The sequence below is a fragment of the Diadema setosum genome, chromosome 17 (genome assembly GCF_964275005.1).
Source record: "Diadema setosum chromosome 17, eeDiaSeto1, whole genome shotgun sequence".
NCBI classification, from domain to species: domain Eukaryota; kingdom Metazoa; phylum Echinodermata; class Echinoidea; order Diadematoida; family Diadematidae; genus Diadema; species Diadema setosum.
In genome coordinates, this window is record NC_092701.1 from 18,882,746 (window position 1) to 18,908,024 (window position 25,279).

The 25,279-nt window shown below is 37.5% G+C and overlaps 1 protein-coding gene across 1 annotated transcript in view; it reads left to right on the plus strand.

Moving 5' to 3' along the window:
• The first annotated feature begins 1,336 nt into the window (after positions 1-1,336).
• LOC140240432 (endophilin-B1-like) overlaps positions 1,337-25,279 on the plus strand; it is a 42,771-nt gene continuing 18,828 nt past the window's right edge. Inside the window, 7 exon segments of the mRNA XM_072320200.1 lie at positions 1,337-1,510; positions 2,229-2,370; positions 3,077-3,205; positions 3,898-4,031; positions 4,778-4,870; positions 21,328-21,417; positions 22,075-22,175. Of these exon segments, the coding sequence (XP_072176301.1) occupies positions 1,337-1,510; positions 2,229-2,370; positions 3,077-3,205; positions 3,898-4,031; positions 4,778-4,870; positions 21,328-21,417; positions 22,075-22,175 (863 nt within the window).

A 25,279-nucleotide genomic window follows, 5' to 3' on the forward strand; every position in this document is an offset into this window, starting at 1 on the left:
TAATAGGTCAAGTTCAAGTTCAAGTGTATTCTATTTTTTCCATCTCAATATAATCGATAACATATACGCACAATGAAATGAAAGTATAAAGAAATATCAACGTAAGTAACCAATAAAAAAGGGGTACATTATGCTTTTGATAGGAATTGCAGAAATAGACATTTTTCGGTGATAATATAGATAGGAGGGCGGGAATATGTGGACCCACTAAAAATGAGTGATAGCAGTCAAGACAGTTATATTGTTTAAAGTCCATATTATGTATAATATACATATATATCTGCGTAATTATATAGCGATATAATAACGCATGCGTTTGTGTGTGTATGTGTGTGTGGTGTGTGTTTTTGTGCAATATGTATTGTTATGTTACATTACTAGAAGTTGTACGTTCAAGTCAACCGTAATACTTGCCATTACGATCATTAGTGCACATATAGGCCTATATACGTAGTATGCACAAGGGAGGTGTAAGAGAAGGAATGGAATCTCTGTCCAGTTTTGCAAAGTGATGGGTATAGGTTCTATGCTTTGATGTTCCATGCTCCAAGCCGCTCTTCCATAGAATTAACAAATAACAGGTTTATGATTGTAACAATTTTAGGCTGCATTTCAGAGATAATGTTTCAATCCTGTGTGCAGATGTTTTGGTTACATTCTAAGGAACAAATCCTTTCAGTTTTTCTTCAAATATTTTTGTTATGAATCCCCAAGGTGTGGCCAGGACTGAAAAAAAAAAGAAGAATATGAGTATAGTATAAAAGTTAGCATTCAACCATTTTGCGCACATTTTGGTTGCCAGGTTTAGTACCTGAATGTGAAATATTCCGGATTGTTTAATAGGATTTACAGTTAATGAAGTTCACTCTTTTTTAAATAATTTATGTTCGCGTGTCCTGTTCTCTAAATAATTGCTGCCGAAAATATTGAAAGGGAGGCGAACTGCTGCTCACTCAGTGTGTTGTGAATGAGGATGATGCATTGGACTACTTAAAAAGAAATGTTGTCTTTTTTCGAGGCAATTCATCTGCGATAGAGCGCATAACTTCGTATGGGTATAATAATGTTACAGATCGAGGAGAGATTCTTGTTTCTTCCCCTTGTCTATAATAGGGAATAGATCAGAGATCTGTAACGTGTTTTATCTCTTCGCTCGTTCGTTTGAGTGTTATTCGCTCGATGTTTTCCTGGCAAATCGCGCATCTAGTAATGATTACATTGATGATGATGATGATCATAATAATAGTGAAAGTAATGTAGTTTAAGGCTGTATGTAAGGCAGAGTGGAAAAGACATGTAGGCCCTATGTTCGCCTTGTAAACATTGTCTGTGCGTCATGTGGTATTCCCCAACTTGTAATACGATAGTGTACGAATCATGGGATACATAAAGAGTGTAGGCGGGGTCAGACGAGGTCATATGTCACGTAAACCAAATGTATGAAATGGCGATGGACAACGTAAAGAAATTTGCGGGCCAGGCTGGCACGTTTTTATCAAGAGCCAAGCAGGTAAAATACTTCACCAATATATTATTATGCCGAAGAATAGATGGGGGATCACATCGGAAGGTTTTTTTACTTCATCCTATCAGAGATTTGCTATGCAATTAACGCAGCTGGTTTGATTCATCAGAGGTGTAGTCGTGTAGTCCCACTAGTTATATATTATGTATGTGATCTCTGCATCGAATGAAGCTTCGTATCCGTTTAGACTCTAGAATAGATCTAGTTTAAATGGATACGAAGCTAAGTCTTGCCCATTGTTTTTGATACCCAAGGAAAGCAAAACATAGTGATGCTTAGATTTTATATCAGCGTTGTGAGCAATACCAGTGCAACTAACCTCATCTAAATGTGCAAATAGATTATTTGTAATATCAGACTTTCCTGATTTTTTTTTTTTTTTTGGTAAATTTACTACAATACTAGTGGTGGTGGTACTTATTCATTTTGATTAGAACAATGTTGGCATATTTGTGACCTTTGTTCAGTTGAAAAAGCCAGTAGTCTATTCCCTAACATAAGTCCTTTTACACTCATCTTTTAGTCGATAAAAAAAAAAAAAAAAAAATGGGCAATGCAGACAGATAAAGCTAGAGCTGGAGTGGAGGCTTGCTATTCACATCTTTAACACGGTTAGGTGCTGCGGAATGTACAGTATGAATATTTCTAGCCATGAGTGTGTCCCTCCTAAAAAAAGCCCTTTTATCCTCGTCCCTTGGGTTAGTACACTGAGGAAAAGCTCGGCAATGCAGAGAAGACGGAACTGGACGCTCGCTATGACAACCTCCAGCAGAGGGCTGATAGGACCAGGCAGTGGACCGAGTCGATCCTGGCAAAAACCACGGCAGTCTTGGAACCCAACCCCAGTAAGTCACCCAATATCTTTGCCTCTCTTATTCTCTCTCTTGAGAGCTGTACCTACAAAATTTATCTTTAAAATCCGTGGCCAAATTTACTAAATTTTTGCATTTTAAACTATTTTATGTGATAAATTAAGTACAAAGACTTTTTCATTTCTCAGCAGTTTGATTTTTTTCAGCCTCATTCATGTGATATTTCAAGTTATATGTAATCATTTGCATGTACATACTTATATGATTGTGAGCATTTGAGTCAATTTTTTAGATCAAATTCTTATCCGATTCTGTATAAGGGGTTTCATATTCCTCTTTAAATTGTTGTATGCAAGCAGACATTAAAGTATTCTGAGCAAATTGTTGTACTGTAATTTCTGCAGAAGTTTTACATAATTATGCTTACAGCCATATCCTCACTGTCAGTCTGTCCATGCTTTAAAAATGTGTTTCTCAACATTTCTAAACCCGAGGCCCACTTTGGCTACAACAAAAATTCTTGAGGCATAATTAGATCACGTATTCAATATTTCTAATTTCATTTTGGTTAACATTGTGGCTTTTAACAACACTGTGCCACTTGCCAGAGCACTTTGCAAGTGAGGGGTAGCTTGTAGCACCAATCACAATTGCTTCTGTGTGACTGGGACAGAATAGTCTGTGTAGGTAGTGTGAACCCAAATTACTCATACAGTCATGTAATTACCCATCTCCCTAGACTCCAGACTGGAAGACTACGTTAACACCAAGCTGGATCGACGGACCAGAGACCGAGAGAGCAACCTTGAGCAGCAGGGAAGTGCAATGATCGATGCAGGCAATGAGCTTGGACCCGGCACACAGTATGGTGAGATTGTACTTTGCATGCTTTATGTCATTTTCCAGCTGAGAAAGAAGGGGACCAAAACCATCCTACTCCTTTGACATCATACCACAGTGTAAAACATTATCAATGCCAAGTTTTGACATTTGTGTTGACCACATAATCTAGTAGAGCTATGAAAATGATCATTTCAAACAAACTAGAATTCAAAATTATAATGATCCTACCAGCAACACACATTCATTCACCAGCATTTATTCTAAAATGATTCACATGGCAGGTCACATAACACATGAATGCCCTAACATTCTACCAGAGAAGAACTTTGACCAAAACATAGATTTTGTGATGTACAGTAGTGTATACTTTTGTCTGAAAGTCCAGTGCCTGTATTCTTTGTGATTATTCCTTATAAACTTGGTGAAAACAATGTGGTAACAGATATACTAGTGATTGTGGAGAATTGCCAAAGTAGCAAACATGTATGTAATGAATTTATTGATATCCTTCCAGTTGTCAGTTATGCTCACTGGGTCAAAACAAAGGTCAAGGAGCAGTGCACAGGAGATGCAAATAAGTGATGGTTACGGATATTTCTCCATCCATATGGATCATGATATGTTTCTACATTAGTTCTGTTTTATCTATCACTGTGTCACGTGTAGATGTGTTATGAGTATAGAGAAATAAAGATATTTTCTGAATCGTGGCACCAGGAGCGACTCTTATCCAGGTGGGTCAGACGCAGCGCAAGCTGGGTCAACTACAGAGGGAGTTTGTCCACCTCTCGCTCTCCAATTACATCGTTCCACTTCGCAGCTTTCTAGACGGTGACATGAAGACCATCACAGTAAGGGACTCTGAAATTCCTCTATTCTCATGAACTATGTGTGTACTATGCTCCTTCAATTTGCCTTTGCCTTCTTTTTCATATTCCACATTTCTTTGTGTTTTACTTTGCTCTCTATCAGTTTTATTTCCTTCTCCTCGTCATTACTTACCCCCTTCCTCTTTTCCTCGATTGCTTGTCAAAAGATTTCAAGCTTAGAACATGAACATGTACCTCAGAGAATCAATAACTACCTAAGATGATAATAATGATAGTGATAATAAATGTTATTTATACAACTTATATAGCATTTAATGGACAATTCTAAGCACATTGATGCCAAATTGACAAGTTTACTGACAAGTTACATAAAAAGTATGACTGAAAAGTTTGATTAAAATACAGAATGTGAGCAAAGGAAAGAAAAATTGCAATTGATTGAATAATTGAGTACTGATCACTGATTTAAAGTTGTCAACACATTGAGCATTTTGAAACTTCTTTTCAGTGTGATGAGATATCAAATAAAGTAAATCAAGGGCAGAGCAACTATTGTTGTTTGTTTTCTCAGGGTAACAGAGGGAAAACTTAAAAGTCAGATCATGTTAATACTTTTTTTGGCCTGTTTAATCAGCTAAAGTTGAAGTTATTTTCAACCCTTTGAAACCATGCTGGTAGTCACAATAGTTCAATATTTTTTTTTTTTTTTCAGAATCTTTTTTTGTTATTCTTATTTACATTTGGCCCATGTCTTCTCACCCATGCAGAAAGAGCGCAAGATACTGGAGAATGTGCGGCTGGATCTGGACGCGGCCAAGGGAAAGCTGCGTCGTGCGCGGTCAGCTGAGGCCACCAGGGCTGTGAGTATTTCCATTCTGGCATGTGGTATGATGTGTTTAACCCTCATTCTACCAGGATATATCTGTACAAAGTTGGTTGACGACTGGGGGGGGGGGGGGGGGGGGTGGAATGCCATGTTTAACATTCATTCTACCACCCAAAAAAAAAAAATGGCAGCAAGAAGGCCATTTCTGCTCAGTGGTGATGCAAGTCTGCTTATGAATGAATGTCTTGCCACATATATATGCCTTAACATTGCCAAAACATGTTGACATGAAAATGCTACCCTCACAAAAAACACAGAATTAAATGAACACACACACACAAAAGTCAAACAAGTCTGTGCTACAGGAAGTTATGAATTACACTAAAGATGTGGCACCTAGCAGATGAAACGGTATGAATGTTTTTACTCTAATTTCACACACTGAAAGGTCCAAAAGAGAGGCAAGTTTGAATGCAGAATTTTCTGTTCTTTGTTCCCCGTTTGAGTGGCTAGTTTAATGAAGAATTTTAGAATTAGCTTGAAATGTTGCTTGAAATTTTCTGAAGCAATGTCGGAAGTGACCAGAATACCTGACCTGTAATTGAGATGGTTCTATATATTTTCCCTTTTCCTTTTTATTGTTAAGTAATTCATCTCCAAATGCAGTGGGAGTAGTGATTAAGCTCTAGATTTAAGTTATACCACCAGCGAGTTGATTTTCAATTCTGTACTTTACCAAACATGGTGAGGTGCATGCTGTGTAATGATATAAACAATTATTTGTCTGTTTAGTAAATTGTCCTCTGATGCCATGTCCACCCATCAAAACTGATGGAGGATCATGATAATGCTGTGTAAACGGTAACTGGAATTAACCTTGACCTCAGACCCTTGACAACTGTGATGCTCTCAGAAAAAAAATACAAATCTGGCCTTTCCAGGGGCTGGTTAATGAATGTGTTCAAAGGTTCTATTAACAAGCTGGTCAACTCTCGATTCCTATTGAATACACTTCATTATATTTCTTTGATGTCAGTTTCAAGTCATTAGTCAGTTTATGTGTCATGAGTGTCAGAGAAGTTTTCTGGATGTCTGGACCAACATTTCTTGGAAAAAAAGAATCATAAAGGAATGGAGGAATGTATAGTATAGTATGTACATTCAAAAATTAAAGAATTAAAAATTTATAGACTTATCTGATGACATGTCATTTTGTATGAGATGAATGTACAGGAATAGCTAAAGAGAGGTGACGGGGTCACCAATTATTTGTTGTGCGACTTGAGTATTAGGCCTCAACGTGGTCATCTCTTACACCATTTGCACACCTTTGAGATATTTCGTTAGCTTCTGCACTGTGTTTTTGATGTCATTTGTAGGTTGCTTGGAGAGATGTATTAGTACGAATAGTTTCATGTCTGAACAAGTGAGAGAAGGGGTAAATGATGAAAGCATTGTCAAAAGAGCAGGACGAGCAGTGTGCATTTTGTGTGAAGGTGTGTGTGGGTGTGTGACTGATAGCACCTAGGCAGATCTGTGCCAATAAGTCATGCCTCAAAATCTAAATAATGATAATAAGTACCGGTAACATTTGTAATGTAAATAAAATGGCATATATGCATTAATACACACTGAAAAGTTGAATTATGATACAGAATATAATTACCAACGTTCTGATAGAAGACATAGCAAAAGCGGAAAATTATTATTACTTTTTTTTTTTTAATGTGCACAAGATTTGCAAAATTTGATGGGAAAGATTGATATAATGCATTGCAGTGGAAATTCAGTACTTGGAATCCATTGGGCCTGTGTTCTCAGAATCTAAATTTAAAGATTCTTTTTTTTCCCTGACACACAGAGTGACAGGAAATTGATTTATATTGTGATACAGTTGCTGCAATTTTCTGTTGTCCTTCAATCGTATCAAGCTTCAGGTGGTTTACTTATAGCTGGTGTTCAAATTTCAAATTTTTCCTTTGTTCCAGGTCATACAAGCAGTAAGTAATCATATCTAATAAATTTATTGTTTATCTTATCACTGGACATGTCCACTAAATTACACACAATGGTTCATAGACTCTACCACAAGTTTAGTGTTCACTCTTTTTGCAATGCAAAACTCACAGGTATTACGATTCAGCTAACTCATTGTTCATCTTTTTTTTTGTGCCTGAAGTCTCGCAGTAATGAGCATTCATTTTTGTATTTTTTCTTTATATCTCCTTTTCATTTACCTTTTTTTTTGTGGTCATATTTGCCGCATTAGCCAAACCATGAAGAAGTATTGAAAGTTGTAAGTTTGCTTGTGCAATACGGTGTCCCTGTATGTCGTCAAGTGTATTATGTATGTACTGCCCTTACCCACTCCCATACCAGCATGCTGTCAATGTTGATAACCCCCCCCCCCCCCCCCAATATAAAAGACAGTTCAAACTTGTAACTGGTCAGCAGTATTATGGATTGGTCAGGGAGGAGACAGGACAGTGGGGATAGGGAACATGGTTCTTAAAATAGGACAAAGGATAGCAGGAGTGTTAGGTTTCAAAGTGACCTACACAGCTGGAGTCATGTTTCTCAAAAGCCCACAGTCAGTGATAGATACGTACCTGTTAAACTTGCCGAACATTCATGAAACCTACTACTCTGTATTTAGACCTGAATCGTGTGTGCTTTAATCATAACTGTAGTATGCCTTCTTGTACCAAGTGTCGTATGCCTGATAGCATTCATTTTGATATTCAAGTCAAAGTGTGGCAGTCGTTGATAGTGTTTTTTTTTGTAAATATGGCTTCTTCCTTCCCATTTATCTGTGCTATATATATATGAAGGGGTCGGTGCATTATAGTGTTAACCCACACTTTGGTGAAAAATGAGTTACATGCATTTACACCATCCTGAATCACTGCTCTATAATCTCTAAAAATGTCATCTTGAAATTTAAGCAATAAATGGGTTTTTAATGCAGGCATCTTTTTGCCCCGAAAATTAATCACATCTTATAGGCAGGAATATAATGCTAAGCCACACTTTTCAAGATGGCGACCTCCATGGTAGCAGACAGAAGGGTGTCATAAAAATATCTAAATCTGAACAGTAAGGAAACTTTTTCATCTACAAAAATGAGTGATTCTGATTCATAACATAACTTGTACTCTTCTGCCAGTAATGCAAATGGAGATGAGATAAACATTAATGAAATCTTAAGCATTTAATGAGTATTTTTTGTTAATTTTTGTACTGTCGGGGTTAGCACTATTTTCATGCTAATTCTGTTGATCATGACATTTTTCGCCAGTTTTTTTATTTTTGTTGAACTTATCAAGAAAATACCACAATCACTGGTTTTAGGAGTATTTTAGCATTGTGCATTATGACCTATAAGAAAATTAATCAACATTCATGGTCTGTCCCAGCACCTTAAAGTTTCATTAGTGGGTTAGCACTTTATTCATGCTGACATTTCGCTTCAAAAGGAAAGCTTCCTCAAAATCAATCAGTAGTTAAATAACTGATGAAATATAATTTGTTATGTGTGTTTTTTTCATCAAAATGGCTTATCATAATAAGTGTATTGTCTCTAAATTTAAGATTTTTTCCCGATTCAAGTGTGATCTGAAAACGTTCATAAAAATATGGGTAAAAAAAAAATGTACGGATAGCTGGATGTTTGGACATGTGCCTTATCTGTTAGTAATTCTTACAGAGTTAGATCAGTAGTGAAACAACATTTGAAATTGTCATTGATTAACTTGTAACTTCTTTTGAATAAAATGCAATTTTGCTATGCTTTCACAGCCATATCTAGGGGGATTAGCTATAGACAGTAGAAAATGGATGAAAACAAAATGCATTTTTAATATCGATTAATTTACCTCAAATTTAAAAAAAAAAAATCCTGCCGCTGTCGATACAGCTGTGCTTCCCTGTAGTTTCTTACATAACCGAGACACGATACTTACATGTTTAACATCCTTTGAAAGAATGTTACATTTATGATAGAACTGCAAACATTATTTTTCAAATCTAACGCTGTCGTATAAAATTCATAGTTCCACGTGGTTGATACCTCTATATAATATATACCTCAATTTAAATCAATAAAGGTTGAAAACAATCAAAGCGGAATTTAAAGCATCACTGCTGATAGTATAGTGTTTTTTTTTAAGTAATTTAATTGTGAGTCAATAGCTCCCTTTTTCCACTACTGAATTTACCCTTTAAACTCGGTATTTATCATGCATTTTTATGAAGAAGTCTCCATGTTGGAAAGAAAATGTATTTGCTGTATTCTGTTACAAATTTCAGAGGGTTGTTTTCAAGATTAATTTACAAAAAAGAAAGTTTCCTTCAAATTAATTTGGAGATTTGTGATTGATAAAACTATTGAAAGCATGTAGAGTTTTCACTTTTTCGTGTATGTTTTGTCACCGTAACAGCTTTGACATGAGAACATTTTTTTTTCTTGTTCCTAAATGATCTTCAAGATCCAAATGTAGTCTGAAAACGTGCGTATGGGGTAAAATGTATGTGTATAAACACACCAACTTGGTATAATACGTAGACTACTTTGGTCTTATTCGGCACATTGGATTTCAGCATGTATGGTCTGTCCAAATATACGAAATCTGTAAGTGTTCAGACTTCCAAAGAGATTTTTCCCAATTTTTAAAACTGTTCTTTTCATGGATTTTTGGCCATTAAGAGTTAGTCATTCATTTTATGATAAGAACTTTCCTGCATAATTTCACACAGCCTGCATTTACCAACGAACATGGAGGAGGAGGATTCATTGAGGCATGTACAGTCATAATTCTCATGCAACACTATTTTTTTTTTTTGTAAATTCGTTGCCATACAAAGAAGGATTTTAGAGTACTATTGGTGATTTTGATACCCTAAATAAGAAAACCAATCTAGCTAAACAAGGCCTTAATGTCTTATCTATGGTATTTTATTCCCTTTAACAAAAGACATGATAATCTCTGGAATGATGTTGATATCTACCATTTTACTTTATTTTCTCTGATCTAGATACCCTAAATTTAAAATGCGTTATATGCATAATGCTGAAGAAGGGACTCTTTCCCTGCTTTTAGGTACACGGAAGATGTAAAATCCTCAATGAGATATAACCCCTCCCCCCCCCCCCCGAACAAATCATATTATTATGTTGTATGACACTGAATGCTTTTTCTTTTAAAAGTTGAATTGTTGAAATTGTTTAATATCCACATTTCAAGATGTCTTTATGCGTACAATGATTGATTCTGTGCGCGTGTGTGCGTCTGAAATACATGCAAAGTTTGTCTTCATAATTCACACAGATTATACAATACAGACAGTTAAAAACAAGTATATCTTATTTTAATTTCACGTCACAAAGGAGAGAAACTCAAATATTACATTAATTTTCCATTTTTAGCGAAGAGGAATTGATATTTTGTGAGTTTTCAAAAAATAAAGAGTATTTGTATACACGACGGATTTGGCTGCAATAAAGTGCTAAGCCACAAATTCAAAATGTGACTTGAAAAATCCTCTTGAATCCACCAAAATAACAGGGTAGTAAATTTCCCCAAGACACTATTCAATCTTGAGTATGTAAAGGTTCATATACGAAAAAATTGGCCTTCTCGAGTCATTAACCTGATTTATGGATTTTTTCAAACTTTCAAAAGCGATTATCTCAAAATGAACATTGTGTGGGTTAGCACTATAATGCACCGACCCCTTCATATCTCAACCTTAACACCCCCCCCCCCCCCCCCCCGTGTTGCTCAGAGAAATTATCTTTTTTCATTAGAAACAGAAAAAATCTTGTTGGTCGTCTATGTTGTGATATTATAAAACTATAGTATATCTCTCCTATCAACACTACTTTGTTATGATATGATACATAAACTCTGTTGTATACTCCTGACTGGTGATTTAGTGACTGTCTAGTAGAAGATGTGTCAAGGATGTTTATTTTTTTTTTCATATTTAAAGATTATCAATATGATTTTATGGGTCTCATAGATGTGTTCCAACAAACAAACAAACAAACAAATCTTCATACCTTGATCTGCATATTAATGTATCTATGCATCATGCCAGCTGCATGAACATAATGGTCATCCTCTCTTTTGCTTGTCACATGTCATATGCCCTGTAATCGAAGCTGTTCCTTTTCTTCTAGAAGGAGCTGGTACTCTGGGGATATCAGGTTATTCATCAAATCTTTGTTTACACTAGTGAAAGTACCATGATCTAAAACTGTATTGAACCCATAAGGTAGGAAAGAGAAAATGAAATGCATGTAAACAAGACGATGTTTGAACAGGTGAGGTTCAGGATACAACTCCCTCCGGACTCAAATTCAGACCCCATTCACTGGCATTAATACAACACGTACATCAGGGCTCCTCTCTCTAGTATCCCGTTTGGGCCACTAAAATCTTAGAATCTGAGATTTCGGTGGCCCCAAAAAGAAGTGAGGCGGCTGGAAATGAAAACAAAGGTAATGATAAATTTTAAATCTTAGTTGCCCAATCGGACCACCAAAAGATAAGCCCAGCTCATCCCTAATGTCAAGCCTTGCATACATACACACTGACGTACACATTCTTATTCCTGCTGTTGGTCCAAGAAACCAGTTTCAAAATTGAGATCTATCGGTTATAATACAAAAGGTAAATGCACTGCACTGTAACAAATGCATATCCATTCAATACACACAAACAAGAATCATGCTTGCATACATTCATACAGGTAGTTGGCACATGTGGAGATATGTGTACATGTACATGTATTTAACACACTCACAAACATACATACATACAAGCAACATGCATGCAATATATATCCGTAAAATTGTATGCAATATGAACATACACCAATGTACTTGTACAAGGTGTAGGTACTTTGCAGTTGTGTAGGCATACAATGTAACTGTACTAAGCAACTGTCTACTTCCAAATATGATATACCAGTATTTAAAGCATAATCCATTGCAGCGACTGCACCTATTTCTATTCCCTAAGTGCAAAAGATATATACATTCGACTTATCACATGGTGGGGAAAAATTATGTACAGTCACGCAAGTGTCTGCATGCTGTAATGCAAACTGCAGCAACGCTAATTATTAGTGGATAGAGTATCATTTATAACAACCGAAAAAAAAAGAAAATGGAAAGTTGCTGGTACAATCTCTATGACGAGAACTTTGAAACTTGAGATGACAACGCCTGGTTTACTGTGTTTGCGCATGAACTACCAGTTCATATCACGATGTGAAAATCATTATACAATAGATAAAAGCCTTTAAGGTCTTCATTGTTTTCCTATCCACGTACTCTATCTTCCAGTTTTATTTGACAGACCTGTTTGAACATGATATGCAAGAGTTGGAGTATCCATATAATGTAAAATCAGAAATATCTGCAGCATGACACTGTTGCGAATTGGAACCAACGGCCATATTGGTAGCATGTAACTGGGGAAATGCAAATCGCCACTGGCTTTCAGTGCATTGTGTAGACTAGAATGTTCACTTGCATTTTATCTTGGCATCTGGTTTTATGGTATATTTTCATTTTGACGCTCAAAATCATGATGATGTTTCCTTTTACTCAGACCTCGAAGGTTGCCACAGAGTTTTCCATTCTGATGCACTACAGAGTGTAAAAGGGTGTTCATAGTCGTGTACCAAAATGTTAAACACTAAGTTTAGTACCTTTCATACGTATACTCTACCGCTATGAAGTAACTTTAAAATGTACCGTACTGCTAGCCGATCTAAATTCCCGGTAATGCATGTCGCAAGAGCCGGCAGAGAATAACGGTTTTCTAACGGTAATGCTTGAATGAAAGCATAACAGTAAGATAATATTTTACCGGTAAGGAACGGTGTTCCCGGTAGAGCATTAAGTTACTTCATAGCGGTAGTGTACATATGTATTGCTTTCTAACTGTAGGTAGGGTAGAGACCTACACTATAATACGCAAGTGATAATAATAATAATGATGATAATTATTATAATGATAATGATGATGATAATAATAATAATAATAATAATAATAATAATAATAATAATAATAATAATAATAATAATAATAATAATAATAATAATAATAATGACAATAATAATAATGAAAGTAATAAAAATAATAGCTCATATTGGGCTTAAAGACTCAAACTCTCCATACACACATTCATACAAAATGGAAAATTACCAGGTAATAGTCTCCTGCAGAGTGTGTTTATGAATATGCGATATTTTATTGCCAGGTTATGTCTCATTTTTTAGTGATCTCTTGGTGTAATCTACTCCACAGGAATCTTACATACTTTCTCTGCTCTCAAGCACATAACCCAGAAACATTTGTTAATGGCAGCATGAATTATTATTCTTTGAATCCAGTCCCCATACTTTCAGAACTACAGATAAGATTGCAAGTTACTGATGGTCGGTGAAAGTCATAAAACTTCAATGGCATATTTGCCTATGACAGAGTTTTAATTTCTGTAATATTCAGTGTTTTTTTTCTGCTAGACTTATTTTCCCAATCCAATTTTCTCTTCTTGATAAAATATCTTTATTGATCAGTCAAAAGAGTTATTTGTCATTGAAGCTTGCATAAATACCAAGCCCCGGGTAAAGACTTAACAGTGCCCCCCATCCCGTCTTCCCAGATCCATCCCAATAGTGATGGTGTCCTTTAAAATACATGTAATGTCTACAGGTTTTAATGATGAGCCATTCATTTTTAGCAAAGGTAGCGAGAGTGTACATTACCTGCCAGTCAAAAGAAATTGATGTTACAACAGTTTCTAAAATCATTTTTTGGAAAGTGGAGTTGGCTAGAGAAGTTTCTTCCACCAGTCTGTGGAAAAGTGTGTATAGTATGCATAATGATGGCCCATTGTGAGAACCATCTACTAGTACTGCAGAAAATGTTAAGGGGGTATGCTAGTGCAGATTATGTTGAAAGTGTTCTGGTACTATTTTTTTTTTTTCTAGCTTCACAGTGTAGAGACCAGGTGTTTGATTTCCCATGATTACAAGCTCTGTTGTAGAGACACTTAGATAAGGGAATCGCGTGCCGTCTGTGGAATATTGGGTCGGCTCATCTCACCTTTTTATCAATCACTGCTCAAAACAGCTCAGTGTTCAATTGATTTTCAGTGAAAAGCAGAGCAAGAATGGACAGGAATGGATGCATTGTCCCGCCCTTTTTATTGCATGCATTGTACTGCACACAACATGAGCAGCGGCAAGTAAAAACTCAGGGAGATAAGTATGATGGAGAAAGGTTTATTACTCCATTCATGAAAGTCAGCTGACACAAGTGCTTACAAATCAAAAGGAAAATATATCGGTATTTCCAAAGACCCTGGTATTCAAAAACAGGGTTATTATTTCTTATGGGATTCTTGCAGAGGTATGAACTGGCAGCATAGTTAGGACATGGTGAATATAATATCCTTTTTTCTTTTTCTTTTCTTTTTTTTTGCTGTTGTTACTGTCAATGATTACATTGTATCTCTCTTAGAATGATCCAGTGGGTTAGGGATTGCAGAGGGTCTTAATGGGGTGGAGATGGAAGTGGGCCCAATGGGGTGGGAATGGGAGTGGGTCCAATAGGGTGGGAATGAGAGTGTGCTCAGTGGGGTGGAGATGGGGAATGGGTAAATGTGAGCCCAATTAGGTTGGGATGGGTGTGGGCTCAGTTGGATAGGGATGGGAGTGAGCCCAATGGAGTTAGGATGGGAGTGGGCCCAATGGGGTTGGGATGGGAGGGGGCCCAAAGGGGTTGGGAAGTTAACAAGGATACATGTCTCAAGTTTTGGTGAGAGTCAGCATCAGTTAAAAAAAAAAATAAGGAACAAAATGCTGCTTTGTCATTCCTTGCAAACTGTATGCAGGGGCAACCTTGTAATTCAAAAACCACAAAAGCAGAATATAACATTGCCTAGGTAATGGAAACCATGCACACACTGCTTTATATCGGTATATCCTAAAAAATGTATGTGCTTATCCCAATTTACCCAAAGAACAATACATGTGGACAAAAAAAGAAAGTCACCACACAATCTACACAAAACTGATCAAAATACAGTTCATCATTCGAGATAGTGTCTAGAGATGTTACGTTATCATATTAGAGACAATCATTCCTGACAAGTAAATGCATATTAAAAGTATTATCATGTCCGTGACAGCATTCATTGGAAGTCAAGAGCTCAGTGATGAAAATGATTCATCGAACATGCAAGTTTATTAGGAGTTTGTCCCCTAATAAGAGCACCGGTAGTAGACACACAAATAAAAAAAGAGCTTGTAAATGTTAAAGGTTACGAGGAGCCGACACCATGAGAAAGAGACCTAAAAGAATCGTTTTCAGTTGGAATGTGAAGAACGACCGGTGGTTTTGTGAGACACATTTATTCACCTGTTCACCAAACTCCACTTGTTTACCCAGTACTCCAGGCAGACTTGTAGAGGACCCCTTACTGGGACAAACATTTACTCTCTTCACTTGCCGGTGACATCAGAGGGGAGATGGGGGGGGGGGGGGGGCTAGGAATTGGGACTTTGATATTCAATGCTTTAGCACAAAGATGTTTTGAATGAAATCATGGAATTCCCCCCAATATCTGGCACAGAGAGAAGGTACACATAAAGGTGGCTGTTCTCACCGCCCACTCACCTGAGAACTGTGCATTTTATTCTTTTCAAAATGAAGAAATGGGAGAATAAAATATGCTCAATGAGCTAATCTTTGGAAGGAAGAATGGATTATCTGGCATTGTTGAGTTTGGGCTTGAGGGATTGATTTTTATGAAGACTTTAGTTACAACTTCCGATACAAAAGTAACAATGTGCACAAATGCAATGCTTTGATCCCAGAGAAACTTCGTAACTTCTAATACAAATGTGATAGCGTACATTCTTTTTACCCCGTTCAGAGTCCCACAAAACACGGCACACCTCCGGAGGTCATGCTAAGTTTACCTCAGACGATGGGGACTCTAAACAGACATGATACAGAGCACAAAAGCACAAGTACGGAGTGAGTCTGAGATTAAGATCGTGCTGGACAGCGTAGCACGAGTCTGAGGTAACCTCCAGATACTAGTACTGTGCAGTGTTTACCACAGACTGGGGGAATCTAAACAGTCTCAGCTTGAACATGGCACACACTTCCGCTGACTTGAGCTATTCGTGGCTGAATGTGCATATGTGCGCCCAAGAAACTGCCCCCCTTTCTGGAGGAGAAATGCACGCCAACTTGTTTCCATAGAAACATATGCCGACCTCATGTTAGACGACGCAGGAACTCTAAACAGGGGTCTCCCTCACCCCCTGCTGAGTTAGGATTAAAAAAGCGCTCGTTTTCGTCTGGCATGTCCTCCTGAGATTCTGCTAGTCAGGGGGACCCTAAATGGGGTATTTGAAGAGTTGAAGAATTTGAAGACTCTTGAAGAGTTGTTTTTATGTGTGACCATAGTACGACGACATACACATACCAGTTACGAGTTAGAGAAAGAAGGAATTTGGAGATGTCTATAACAAACTTTAAAATGTTTTATGAGAACATGGTTCTGGCTTTCTTTATTTTCAGCAGTATGATCTCCACAATGCATGTTTATTACACATCAGTTTGATATTATAATTTCAATGATTTGACATTATATCGATACATGATACATCTTATCCTTATTTCTTTCTTATAACTTTTATTACTGTTAATTCTGCTTTCATTATAATCATCTTTGCTTTTATGGTAACATCAGCTCTATTTAGCATTACTTTGGGGTTCTTGTAGGTGTTTACCATTGATTGTAAGTGTTGAATTAGTCAGTATCACTGTTCTTCTCATCAATATCACCAGAAGAACAGTTTTTACAGAGGACATGGATGCTACAATACAGTATAAATGAACAGTGATGGTCCTTGCTGGAGATTAATGGCATAAAGAGGGAAAAACCAGTGGACATTAAAGACCCAGTACCGTAGTGTGGGTATTCAAGGGTGGCCCGATTCATTCGATGCCGACAGGGGTACATTCGAAAACTACAAATAGCACAGTTCAGCAATACTATAAAACGAGGAATGTTCGCGTGCATTTTAATTTCACAAAATTTCGCGTGAGCCAAAATTCACGAAATTAAAATGCATGCGAAAGTTCTTGTCTACACTTTATGCATTGAATGTTAGAGGCAACTCTTCAAAATTTCATGCCGCAAAAAGGGTCGTCGGCTCAAATTCACTAAAATATCGTGTTTTACACTATGCGCATCAATGCATTCACTCCTTGGTCACAGTCGACTCCAGTCAAGGTTTTTTGACTCTGTGTGTACTTACACAGAGTTCAATTATAAAGCCATGCAATTATGGGCATTCTTCATCAGAGCCAGGTCAGCCTCCTCACTCCAATGTATCCTGCACTACCGGGTCTTTAGATATTTGAAGAGGGAAGATTTTTGCAGGAACACCTAACATCCATTCTAAACAAAACTAAACAAAACAAAGTGAATTGACATGTGTCTCAATCCTGTGTTTGCTAACAGTGTAATCTGGGTATGCAGTTGCCGTGTGCCCTATTACAATTTAGAAATCTTTGAAGAAGTGGGATGCAAGTAAATGTCAATCAGACAATTTAAACCTTTGCTTGCTGGAACAGGGTGTGAGATGTGTTAAGGCTGTGAAAAATGATAGTATCTGGGAGGTTACTGGTTAAAGGGACTGTACAGTACTGGTTGAGGTGGGGATTCATGTTTTGAACATCCTAAGTGAGATAATGAGAAACCTCTTGTGAAATATGAAAGAATTAAGACGGATTCAACTATTCAATGAAAATTGGTTTTCAAATGGCTGAGATATCAAAAAAAGTGACAATAATAAAAGGCGACAGGCCACGCCTTTTATTAGGATCTCTTTGCTTCACCTTGAATATCTCAGCCATTTCAAAACCAATTTTCATCAAATGAACTTTTGATACCCCTTAGAATTGCATGCTCTTTGACATCTCATAAGAGTGGTTTCTGAATATCTCGCAAAACGTTAAAAGCTAAATCCTCACCTAAACCAGAACTGTACACACCCTTTAAGATAGGGCACAATGATGTAAACTATAAAATATAAGCTTGATGACCCGCATAATGTTATGCCAGTCATTTCGTCTTTGTTGATGTGATGGTTCGGTCTAATGGTGCAATCTCATTACATTGGCAGCATAGCAACATTCAATAGATGAGGTTGGCGTGACAGTACACTGTAGGTGTATGAGATATGCAATGCATGTTAAGCTGAGGACAGGTGGGGGGGGGGGGGTAAGGGAATTGAGTGAGGGCTGTGGGGGAAGGGTTGCGTCTTCCAACAAAAATGATATGTATGCGAAGTCACGGTTATGATGTGTACATTTTGAGGATCCATCACACTCTCTTCACATTTAAATGTGCAAAAGGAGCAAACAAGCATTTATAGAGGAGATTAGAGGAATATTTATATAATATTGACTGGCCTCGAGGGAGATACCAGAAATATTGCCCAAACTGAAAGAATATTGCCCGAGTCGAAGACGAGGGCAATATTTTTTCAGTGCGGGCAATATTTATCTGGTATCTCCCTCAAGGCCAGTCAATATCATAATTATTACCTATCCCCTAGGTAAATTAAGAAAATATGTGAATACAGCTATACACTATGATATAGATCAAGCCACATTTGACTACCTGTAGATCATCACCAACATGTCGAATAATTGAAAAATTGTTCATCAATGTATATCATTCAACTCCAACTTCAAAGATACATACGTAGTTGTAACAGGCGAACTTCAAACATCTGAACGCTTTTACACTTTATTTTTGCTTCTGTTTCAATTTGGAGAGTTGTAATAACTGACGGTCACTGTGCAGTTTGTCATTGTTTGACACGTCGTGCTGCTGGAACTAGTGGAAGTGGTCGACCTTGTATGAGTTGATTTATCGGCGTTCTTCTGCGGTGCGTGTAATCGACACGCAGCGAATTCCTTGAATGTTTTCTCTTCGCGGTCGATCGGAATGTTTACATGAGGTGGGAAGAGAAGGAGTGGAATCTCTCTTCCCATCTCCCTGTTTTACAGTGCACTCCCGTTATAACGAACACGCGGTTATAACAAAAATCTGGTTATAACAAAGTAAAAATTTGGGCTGCAATGTCGTACACTCTATGTATTTCTATCGTTTATTTGTTCGGTTATAACAAAATTCCGATATGACGAAAGAATAACTGCCGGTCCCGAGGATTTCGTTATAACGGGAGCCCACTGTATATGTAAAACCCCGGATGCTCGTAATATGCTCTAATATCGCCCGCTGAACTCCCGACCCTGCAAAATAACAACTGTAATTGCCTCGCAAAACTACCTCGTATAGGTAATAATTTGTTGTATTTTGTACTTCTTAAAATAAAACCGTACCAAGAAAAAGAAATTGGGATCATAATCATGTAACACTATCCTGCTATGATGCCTGTAAACTTTCTTAATGCACAAACTTCTTAGAATTTTGATGAGGGAATACTTGCAAAATATCATTCTTTTCATGCTTTATAATGTCCATAGTATCCAAGGATTGATGAATGCAGTACTTGCAAGGGGGCATTTATGGCATTAACAACCACTGCATGCAGTATACGATGTACCTTGTCAGCTCAGTGCATGATTAACTGGTATATTATATTCTATACAATCACAGCGGCATGGTGTCAGCCTCATTTGCCTGCTGTACATTTTTCTTCCACTCTTTATAGTTTTAATGTTCTCTCATCCATTCTATATCTAACAGAGTAAAACTTAGCTCAAACATGAAAAAAGGTGCATGTTTTGGTCAGCAAGTACCTTTCATATCAAGTGCAAACTGTTTTTATATTCGTGTTCCTTTTTCAACCTATGAATGCAGTCTACACTATTTGCTTACTTTCATTTATTACGTCTACCGAGTACTTCTTGATATGTATTATTATACACCCCTAAGTCAGAATCTTGCAGATGTATGAGTTACTTACACGTGTTACTCTGTGACTAGTTTGGAGGTAGTGCTCAGTGTGAATATGGTTTCAGTCCATAGGCTTCAAACTTCCCTTTCTTTGCAAATTTTGTCATCATAAATATGTGCCCTTGTGATTGGTTTCTACAAAATGTACCTTTAAATTACATTTAAGTTGTGCATACACCTTTATTTGGATATTAACTTTCCCCATTTTACAATGTGCAGAATCTTGTGACAGAATGTGCAATTTTCTTTTGTGCCAAATTTGTGTGCCATGTGCTTTGACACGTACATGTACCATGCAAGTGTTCTTAGATTTGCTGTATTTCTTGGACGGTGATATGCTGTATAATTTCCTGGTGCTATCGCGCAAAATGTCAAGAGCTCTTTCCTCCCGTTTCTAAGGGGTGTGAGGAGGGTTTGTTTATTTGTTTTCATAGTGCCCTTTGCAGAGACCAACTGGCAATTTTCCACAGAGCATTGTAGAACTCAGTGCCAATGAATTTTAGTTGGTTTTTTTTTTTATATGTAGCAAAAAAAAAAATATGTGAAACATGAACACTGTTCATGTGGAAGGCTCCATGATTCAGGCATACAGTATAAAGAGTCACAAAGTAAGTAGAATTTGGTTAGCAATGTAAATCAATGACTTACCACCAGTAACAACAGCACAAGTGAGATTGTCTGCGAATGAATTCAAAGATTGAATCGGAAAAAACACCATTAAACATTTATTTAAGAACACTAATGATTAATTGTAAAACAGCTGATGCAATTTAGAAGTTCAACAAAGACCTGTCTGTATTTGATTTATGCGTCAATGAGGGAGTATATCTACTTTATTTAGGCCTGCAACAAAATGTGAGATTTGACTTTTACACCTGATGCACATCACATGAATTCTTTTACACCTAGCTGAATATGTCATGTGTAAATTTCTAAAGCTATTTTTTTTTTCAACACAGTGTTAAAGCAGAATGTGTATTTTAGGGAATCATGTGAAAAAAACAAAATCTGGAATGTGACACAAAGTAACATCCATCACAGTATCTTTGGCATATACATGTATATTCAAAACCTTAGTTTGGGAGTGCATTTTGTAGTATGCATACTCTATAATTTTGCCTGTCCTTTGTATAGAATAACATAATGTACATGGCATTATAGTTGAAAAGCTGAAGGTCATTAATTCTTCCAGTGCCATTAAGAATGCCCTTTCTCTCAATTGGTGGTAAGTACATATTGATATTTGAATCAGCGGTGGCCTTTGGAAACATTTCTAGTCTAGGTGTAGCTTGCCTCGCTCCTTCAATCCCATGAAGATTGCTAGTCACGCATTTTCCAGACAGAGTACACTCTGCTCTTGGGTGTAGCCTTTGTTCAAGACTTCAGCACTTGAATGAACTGATGTCAATGATATGGGTTTGACCTTTTCTTCCACTACCCCACGCCACCTGTCGACTGAAGGCTGAGGCGGAGCTGCGCAAGGCACAGGCAGAGTTTGACAGACAGTATGAGATTACAACGCTTCTACTGGAGGGAATCACAAGCGCGCACGTGAGTAGGGCAATAATACAGATATGTTGACTTGTAAATCCAGGTAACGTAAAGAATAATTTCCTTCAAAGGGTTTGGAATGCTATTTTAGGGATCTCAATCTCCCAGAGATATCACTGCAATAACCTGGAGGGTAGAATATTCTGCATCCTCCAAACAACAGTAGCCATCATCTGTTCTACTGTATGATTCAGTCAGTTCAAGTTCATTGAGAATACATTAAATGTACATCTAACTTGAATTTTTCATGGTACAGAGCTTCTTTGCAGCATGACTGCCCAGCCCACATAATTCAACTGTACAACTGTGGTGCCTTGTGCATGAATTGCATTCACAATTTATCACACACCACTTTCGTGTAGAATATCACAGCCCTGTACATTTGGCAAGTTTAGAACATAATAATTTTACTCTCTGTACAAGCATCCTTTATCAATACATCATTCAGCATAAAACCAGTAAATACTGTACAACCCAAATAAAAAGGGAGTGTCAGTGATACAATCAATAATTGATTCATTCTCGAGAGATGTGCCCCAAAACCATGCAGATAAAGACAATGAAAACTGGAATGGGTGTGGTCCAAAGTGAGGGGCGTGTTCTTGCACCTCTTTCGTCACAGTTCGTAAACTTTTTTTCCTCTTTCTGTCGCTGCAGTCGACGCACCTGGAGCGCCTGAAGGACTTTGTGGAGGCACAGCAGACGTACTTTGCACAGAGCAACCAGGCTATGACTGAGCTGCAGCAGCAGCTGGGAAAGTGAGTATGGGGTGGGGGTGAGAATGATGGTGCTGATGGGTTCAAAGGTCATGGCAGGAAATGCATCCTCCCTCTATCCCAAGTTATCTGAAATCAAGGTGATAGACATGCAAATGAATGATGTTTGAAATATGATATTTCATTTTCTTTTTTAGCTTTTGCAATTAGGCAAATATATTGTAGACACATGCAACATGTGTCATTCTTTTTTTTTCCCCTTTTTTTTTTGGGGGGGGGCATTCGCACAAGATGCTCACAATTGTCTGTCGTCCTTCCTGACTAGGAGAAGCCTGAAGAGTACCGTCTACAAACCATGTAGATAAATTCACCTCCTCCTCTTTCAATGTACTTACTATTTAGGGAATTAGAATATTATCCATTAGCTTTTTTTCGGTTAGCAATATCCATAATTTATCATAAGTCTCGTTCAAAATTTTATCCCCCCCCCCCTCAATTTTTCTACCAGGAACTCATAAGAAGGCAACGAAAGAAATATTTTTGGAAATTGTTTTAGCACCCCATATGTCTACAATGTGAATTCATGAAGCCAGTAATTCAAGATGACATGTCATGGCTATCAAGACAAAGGACTCTGTGACCATTGAGGGATGTATGTGCTTGTCTTGTTTCTGATTATATTGGGCTTAAAAAAAAAATAAAAAAAAAAGAATATCCCCAGCAGTTGGTATCTGACAGTCTCTCTAGGTCTTGACTTACGTGCCCAGTGCAAGTGAACAATCAGATATGACACAAGAAGGATTCTATCCCAACAGTGATAATACATGCAAGCAGCAATGAGGATCGATGAAAGATAGAGGGAGCCAGACAGCCAAAACCTCACCTGCATTTCACAGCTTTTACAGTGTAGTTTGTTTTCACGTCGAATATTGTATGTGGTATATTTTGGTGTGTCGACATGCAAAACCTGACTGTTTCCTGCATGAAGCACAAATGTTGCACTGCACAATCAGCCTTAGCAATCTTTTGTCTTGGTATGACTCTTTCTTGTAATTACTTTGCTGAGAAATAAGACAGCATGTTTTTGAATGTTGCAGTCCTAGCCACAGCCTCTCCTATGCTATATGTTATAAAGTTTCAAACACCGGTCAATTGTCAATGGAGGGAAACAAAGCATTTTTGTCAAGTTATTGAGGCCTGATGTCAGTTGAGTATGGTGTATGTCTATCTCAGTATAAAACTAGTGTGTTTGATTCAGTGGGTTTTTCAGTGGCGGTATGAATGTGCCGTGCATAGATGTGATCCTTATTTTCCCCTCTGTAGGACCATGATGTGTGAGTCACAGGTCCCAGACCAATGGGTATCAAGATTCCACTGAAATAAAAACTACGCACCATTTTAGGAGTGTATTTACAGAGTGATACTATTACAGAATAAGCTAGAAAAGCACTCCGAGAGCGCAGACCTCCGTCAAGCAGCTCATTCCCACCACTGATCTTGTTCTTCCATAGAGATCAGTGATTTCCACTCTTAAATTCATGCTGAAAATGGCCTAATTTCCCGATATAGAAGCCTTTTGTTTATGTCATCAGCTTCCAGCTGCGCAGCGTCTCGCCCAAGCAGAGCATGCGCTTTAGTGCGCGTAGTGCAAACCTTCAAATACCCGCAGCTTGAACTCCCAAGTTCATTGACCCTACCTGCCAAAATATAAAAAATCCTTCATAAAATCCGTGAAAATTCCCGGATCCGCTTATGAAATGGTGCCCCCTTTATCTACACATCACAGGAATCTCTGGCATGCCATCCTGCACAATTATGGCTTTAATTTGATCGCTTGTATTGACATTAAGATCTTTTCTAGGCTCAAAGCAATATTGCTTCGAAAGAGCTAGACGATGAAATGGATCAATCATCTTGTTTTTTCATTTGTTTCATAACTCACTTAAACACAAAGAGTTGCCTTTAGGTACAAAGTGGAAACTTTTCAATCATTCTGCGATGAGCTGGGGTAAGTGCGACATGTTTCTACCACCGTGCATGGGTCACAGACGTTTGTAGAGGACTGGAATGAAGATGGATAGAAATCTAGAGTGGCCCTGGGTTTTTTATTCTTCATTGATATTCTGAGTGGAAAGGTTCCTGGCTTCTCATTGGCTGAATTGTGTGGGCGTCAATCCAACTGCCATTTTGTGATTTTTGTGCTGTGGGCAATATACAGTTTGATGCAGCTTGCTGAGAGAGGAGGATTGTTCACTCTGTTTCTTACATCCTACACTGCATGTGAACCAAGGGTGTAGGTGTGTGTATGTGGAACTTTGTGGAATATCTTAATTGACATAGGAGATTTAAAATGCATGGACGTTGTTGACTTGGAGAGATATGCAAAATTTAAATCATAAATCAGTGAAGATGTGCATCAATAGCTCACATTTGATCTTGATAGTTTACAATTTGAGCTCTTCTTAGAAAGAGATACATTGTAAACGTGGCATGTATTATATCAAATATATAGTTCATTTTTCTTCAGAAGGAAGCGAGAGCTTTTGACCATATTCCTCTCAGAATGCTATATTTGTAAAGTCAGTAATTATCAATAATTGCATTTTGTCTCAAGGCTTAACAGAACATCGACAGTGCTAAATGTATTCTTTGAAGTAACAGTCATCACACATATTGTCAGTCAGAGTACAGAAATGCCAACTGTTCCTTTTTTTCTTTTTTTTTTTTTCTTTTTTGGTGTATTTAGTATTGTTTTTACCCAAAATACTGCAGGTTTCATGGAGCATACCAAGTGGGTTCTTTCCCCAAATGTTTTTACTACACATGCCTAATGCATTGAAGGTAAAAATACCGTTTGTTTTTTTTCACCAAAAATGTGCTTTTTTTTTTTTTAGCTATCAGAATACTGTAGCGCCATGTACGAGGTTGTCATTTTCCTTAGAGTAATTACATATTGTGGTGGTACAACACATTGAAATCATAAATTGATAGGTTCAGGAATGGTTTCTGGTGATGACCTCCAAACGGCTTCACATCTCATTATGCATGTAGGAAATTGCTGGCACATTATTATAATGTTGTTCATCATCATCATTAGCCACTCTCGAATACTGCCTGTCTGGTCATGGGCAAACATTGGCATGGTC